This window comes from Mya arenaria, chromosome 6 (assembly GCF_026914265.1).
Source record: "Mya arenaria isolate MELC-2E11 chromosome 6, ASM2691426v1".
Taxonomy (NCBI): domain Eukaryota; kingdom Metazoa; phylum Mollusca; class Bivalvia; order Myida; family Myidae; genus Mya; species Mya arenaria.
In genome coordinates this window covers 38,110,208-38,116,207 of record NC_069127.1, presented here as the reverse complement: position 1 = coordinate 38,116,207, position 6,000 = coordinate 38,110,208, and the positions used below count along the sequence as shown (strand labels likewise).

At 32.4% G+C, this 6,000-nt stretch overlaps 1 protein-coding gene and 1 long non-coding RNA gene across 2 annotated transcripts; both read right to left on the bottom strand.

Annotated features, from left to right (window-relative positions):
- Positions 1–1,886: 1,886 nt before the first annotated feature.
- On the bottom strand, positions 1,887–2,890 carry LOC128236761 (uncharacterized). The gene is made up of 3 exons (XR_008261426.1): positions 2,749–2,890; positions 2,143–2,215; positions 1,887–1,992 (listed from the first exon to the last, which is right to left on the bottom strand). It is a non-coding gene; the product is annotated as an uncharacterized LOC128236761 (long non-coding RNA).
- A 129-nt stretch (positions 2,891–3,019) lies between these two features.
- On the bottom strand, positions 3,020–5,413 carry LOC128237770 (tyrosine-protein phosphatase non-receptor type 20-like). Its single transcript, XM_052953356.1, has 4 exons — positions 4,099–5,413; positions 3,854–3,985; positions 3,439–3,561; positions 3,020–3,154 (listed from the first exon to the last, which is right to left on the bottom strand). The coding sequence occupies exons 1-4, from the start codon at positions 4,141–4,143 to the stop codon at positions 3,020–3,022; spliced, it is 435 nt and encodes a 144-aa protein (XP_052809316.1). The 5' UTR covers positions 4,144–5,413.
- Positions 5,414–6,000: the final 587 nt, after the last annotated feature.

The window sequence follows — 6,000 nt, the reverse complement described above, 5'->3', positions numbered from 1 at the left end:
CCTTAACTCCACCTTAGTCTCTGGGATTTGGCTAAAGCAGAGCATATTAAAACTAATTCTGGACACTTCGGACTATGGATATTGAGAACCATATTTAAAAAAAAAACAACCCAAAAAACAACGAAAAATGTTCATTCTTACGAGGTGCAAAAGTTTAGAGGACTATCTATTTAAGTCCTAAGTTCCAACCATATTCTTCAAAAGGTATTTGAGTCAGTGCCAGGACAAAGCTTACATTATAAAAAAAAAACATGAATAATGGGTGAATACTCTGTAAAATGTGCCACAGAGTTATACTTTTCGTAGGGTGCCCAACTTCACATCACTATCAATACATGTTCAAAGTTTCAATCAAATACTATCAAGTAGTTTGTTTAGTTATGTTCCGGACAAAATTTGGTTGAAGAATAAGCATAATAAAAAGAAGAATGTCCAATACATTGTGTCTCATTTTCAGACCAATGGCAGGCATAACTAGACTTTAATTAAAATTATGAAGGTCTGCAACCATCCACTTTAAAAAAGCGAGAGTCTGATATGCGAAAGCAAAGTTCAAGCACACAAATGCATGATCTGACTATCTAAATGACATCATCAAATTGTAAAACGCTCGATGTGATCGTATGGAGTGTAGATATGGTAGATAACATTGTGAATTTTATGCTGACAAATATCATATAAATAGGGTAAACTGAGGCATAGAAATACAGATATCACGTTAATATTGACAAATGTGAAAGATATTTAGTACGATTACGCAGCAGAATTTGGAAATTAACATGTTTGGATTTGGCAACGAATATCCTCCTTACAATTTATGCTAATTATTGGAAATATACATACATTCCTTTTTTCAAGGTCTCAGAATATATTATATTCATGTATCCGTTACTATCATTATTTAAGACCAGACTTACTGCGGTATCATTTAAAAGGATTGAATGAACACCATTGCATAAAAAGATTCCAAAATCTGTATTTATACAAAGTGCAATTATAAATATAAAAACACAAAACCTGTATACAATAAAATGAAAATAAAATGCAGTAGGAACTGACTATACATCATGTTAAATGTGTAGACTTCAAAATGATTTTTTGGTAAGAGTATTGGTTTTCATACCTGTTTTCCTTAATGAGCTTAATCTTTTTAAAGGCACCTTCGATTGATTTAACATTCTTTGTAGCGAACGCCCAAAACAATACCTTTACACATATGATTACAAATTACATTGAAATGTTTCGAAGTAACAATTTTACTCTAAATATACCATAAACGTTTGATATAAATCGCATGGCTATTATTCCATATAATTCCTTTTTTATAATTAATAACAATACATAAGTTCACGTGAAACACTTTTCGTACTCCTGCATTTTTCAATAAACATGCCCTTCACAAGATTATATAAAATTAATAACAACAATAAGAATATAGGTTTTCTTTCATCGATGACATAGCTATGCACTGCAGTTGTCTCATCTACTGCGCATTTCATAGGAATACTTGCCCCAGCCCGTACGTTCAAATCAATCAAAATACTCTGATTCCGTATTGACCCATGTTTGAAAACAATCAATGATTTTATTCACTAGTGGCATACATACGGATTCAATTTTCTCTTTTAGCCCTGTTTAGAAATTATATTGAATTTTCAGAATTGTAATACAAAATGAGTCATTTTCATTTGGAATACCAATGCAATACGAAAATGCCCGTTTCATGTTATACGAGTAATGCAAACTGTTTTTTCTAAATGTTACAAACTACATAAATAGACAACTGTTCATGCACAAAAATCAACGACGTAATAGCCGTGGAACACACATTTATAATAGTATTATATATTTTCACACATTCAGTTTATAGTTGATAAGCCTTATATAAATAGGCATAACTGTGCTGTAAATCCTCCGATTATGGATAAATCCAGCAGATTTGCGTACATCAGTCATTCACTTTTAGAGTTTGGTAAACACTTTCAATTTCTTCTGAAAACAAATGTGTACAGCATATGAATAGGTTTTTGTTATTATTATACTTTAAAGTTAACATATACATATCGTAATAATTAACAGCTTAAGTAGGGAAAAATGTACAAAATAAAACAACTTTATATATAACAAATATACTCGTGTTACCTGAACTTCGAAGTAGTTCGTAGTCACAACTACCAAGATGTCTGCCGCAGTCATGTGTTAGGATAAACAACTCCTGAAATGAATGATCAATTGCATAATATTGATAATACATTGCGGAATGTTTTTACAATGGCCGTAGCATCATAATACAAATAATATTTTGTAGTTGAATTCGTATTCGACGTCTTGTAGTGCTATGTGTCAACTATTGGTTGTGCGTTTGGGATTGGTACCAGTCAGTTTAAACATGATTATTTGGAATAGTACTTGTACTGGTATTTTGCATCGTTTTATTAAAATGGGACAACTCCTGCATACGGTTCGGGAAGACAGAATAAACGTTTGCTACATTAATATGAGTTTCTTTTTTTGAAAACAACATACTTACCTAGATACGGTAATCGCTTTGGATTTGGAGTAAAAAACAAGATCAATTTTGCGTGTATATGTTACTGTTGGAGTGTACTTGGGGCTATTTACCATTTTACTTTTCGTGTTTGTTGTATGGGTTTTTTTCTTGCACCTGCTTATATTTATGTCATGTGTAAGAGGATGAACGTCATCATTTAGTTTTGTATGTACTTATTACATATACTTCAGACTAACCTGTGAGGGCAAAAGGTCTTTGCGGGTCTTAACAATATTCACTAACATTTCATACACGTCAACTTTCTCTGTCAAAGAGCCATTTGTAAGCTGTTGCAAACACATATCCAAAACAACAAATGGAACGGCTGATCCGAGTCCTTCGCTATAAAATAAAGATGCATTTGTTGTTCAATGTAAAACTTATCGAAGATCTTATGGTTGATTATCTTCAGTATAAGAACCTTTAATGATAACGACGAACATATAAAATGAACATTCTATTAAAGTTTCACCTAGAGTGTATGATAATTCGTCCTGCCTTTACGTTCGATCTCAAAGATTTAACAAGGTCAACGAATCCATCTGAACTGAACGTGGAGACTGGCACGCATTGAATGTGGTTAATATTCCTGGTCGTTTCCCTCTGAAAGTAACAATAAGTTAACTTCTTTAGAAAATCCATATTTTATCGTTATTTGATGTAGCGTTGGTTACACTGCTGATAAACGTACGTATTTTTTAAATTAACATGTCGATGCTGTTCACGTACCACACACATAACTGCTGATAAATCATCGTTTTGAATCTCGTTTTTTGGTGTAAATACTAAAAATGTCTATAGATAGAATGACAGATCAGAGGATGCTTTAGTATATATAAATGACAACTTAATAAACAGAAGACAAAATATCATGCTACTTTACTTACGTTCGAGATGCTCATTTTCATATGAGTATAAGCTGAGTGTGTGTTCAGATATGTGACTTCCACATCTACATGTCTGTAGTTCTTTGGTTCGTTAAAAATAATTGGCCAATACCGTAATTCTTTCTGAAATAATGAACAATACATTCATTCAACATTTATTTATGTGTTTCGGTTGGTTGTGTTCTTCATGTACTCGACACAATACTGTTCAGGAAAGGGATCATTGGGAGGAACATTACAGCCAAATCACTATTGTAAATCTAAATGACAATGCACTATGAAAATGGCCGTTTAATTGTAATCTATTGCAGAACCCCCATTCAGTTATACATAAAGATCCAAAAGAATCTGAACGCATCATTGTGGACATTTTTTTCTATATTTGTCAAACAGCAATTGACATTGTTGGTAATACATTTCGAGTTTTACTCCCAGCAAACATAACAATAGTGTCAACTTCCTCAGCAAAAACCATTGTCCAAAATTTGTTGACGTTTTCGGGCTTTGGATCAAAGCAAAGCTTATAATCCTGTTCAGACGTATAGCCCTGAAAAATAACTTGTTTCATTTACCTTTGAAGTCAAATGTAACTTTTAAATATAATCAGCTAAATTCGGAAACCGTTCAGTGTATGGTTAATCCGTATTGAAATGCACTTACAGAGATGTTCACTGTAGTGTACTTTTGGCCAGGAGTTTTAAGCATACCTTTGTTTCCTGTTTTATAAGATAAGGAAAATTAATCAGCATGATATAAAATATCAAAATATGAATTTGAGAGCCCTGATGCGGTGTAGCATACGCCCGCAACATAAGGAATCAACGCGAGGGAATCAGATTTTACTCATACATTATATATGATACATATTTACATTGACATCAAATTATGTTAAGAATGTACACTTCTATAAACTGATTAAGCTTTTTCAAGTTCTCAACCGGATACAATTATATCATAGAAATGATCAAATCCAGCCGGAGTACCACAGCTAGCTCTCAAAAACAGCCATCTGACAAAGTTCGGCTTAGCAATGTTTAAAACTATGTCTGAATTAAGTTTTACAATGAAAGGGTTATAGTTATAAAATACTATTTAACGATAAAAATGTCTAAATGCTGTTGAATATCCTTCGATGTATAAGAAAGAAGCGAATCGAGATATTTGCCAAAGGTATTTTATGTATAAGATAGCATCGGCTTGCAGACTATGGCTATATAGATAATGTTCACCTCAGACGAAATTGTTGTGAAAACAATAATTTGACGTCTAAAAAACGAAATTAAAGCAAAGGTCAAACAGTGATATTCGCATTTGCCATCTGACTGGTAACTTGTACCAGTTAAACATTTTAGTTATATATGGTCAAAATAGACGATTCCCGACCGCCATTCAGTCTACCCGCCATTTTAGATCTAATTAACCAGGTACGTTATTTGATTTGACTCTGAAAATAAATGAATATATTAATATTTTTCTGTAAATAAACATTATGAGTCATAGGTAAAAGCAATTTGAAGATAAATGCATAAGTCATTCGGATGTGTTAAAAATTGTATACAAATGGTGTTACCAGATGTTACATTTTCGTAGACGTTTAAACGAATGCCATCTTCATTCAAAACCTGAAAAAATAACTGGTGATTAGATGTTGTTTATTTTATTTTTAAATCATTTAAGAATTGAAGAACAATTTGTAAAGCAATACTTTGAAATACCTACACATTTATCGTTGAATATGGCAATACGTAAACTTTAAAACTAAAAAGAATTGATAGATGTATAAGAATATCGTGAAGAGTCATCAAAAAGTGATTATGAACGTTAATGTCGTTGCTTAATGCTAGAAAGTATGATATATATGTCTTATGAGGACACTGTGTCAATGTTTTGTTGCCTATGCTATGATAAACAACATGCTTTGACTGATACACTTCAATTTGAATGATGTGATCTTTGACCAATTAAGCATACTTTTTTCCAGGCAGATACCACCAAATTGTCTCTTAATTTAATAATGAATGAACAATTTTCTTTATTCCTATCTATATAAATATTAATATAGTTTCTTTAATCACCGAGTCAGTATTATTCTCGATCCCAATACTCTGTTCTCTGTTCTTGAAACAAACAAGAAATAACGCAACTGTGATAGGAACTGCACAACTAAAAGTAACAAAACATGGAATATTTCCAACTGTTTTCTTATGGCAGGAGGGCTGAAGATTTACCCATGCAATTAAATACGAGCGTGCGTACCGTGTACTGTTGGTTGAATCGACACATAATCAATTGAATCACCGCCATGCTTAGTTTATTGATACACTTCGCAACATTTGTTCAAAGTTAAGGCTTTATTTCCAAAGCACATTGTAAACAAACTAGAGCTATCACAACATATGAAAAGAACCCCGAATGATAGAATATTTGAACCAAGGGACCATTTTAAGACATGTGATAAGTCAACCGGGACAATTTAAAAATATGGGTCAGATAGTATTGTGATAAGTCAACCGGAATAATTATTCAAATATTGGTCATTGAGGGTTATGTTGCTCTTAGATT

Excerpts from the sequence above, each read along its gene's own strand:
- LOC128237770 (XM_052953356.1), bottom strand. The coding sequence starts at position 4,143 with ATGCTTAAAACTCCTGGCCAAAAGTACACTACAGTGAACATCTCT. Across the intron at positions 3,562-3,853 it reads CTGGGAGTAAAACTCGAAAT|AAAGAATTACGGTATTGGCC; the intron begins GTATTACCAACA and ends TCATTATTTCAG. Across the intron at positions 3,155-3,438 it reads TGAAAATGAGCATCTCGAAC|AGGGAAACGACCAGGAATAT; the intron begins GTAAGTAAAGTA and ends TGTTACTTTCAG.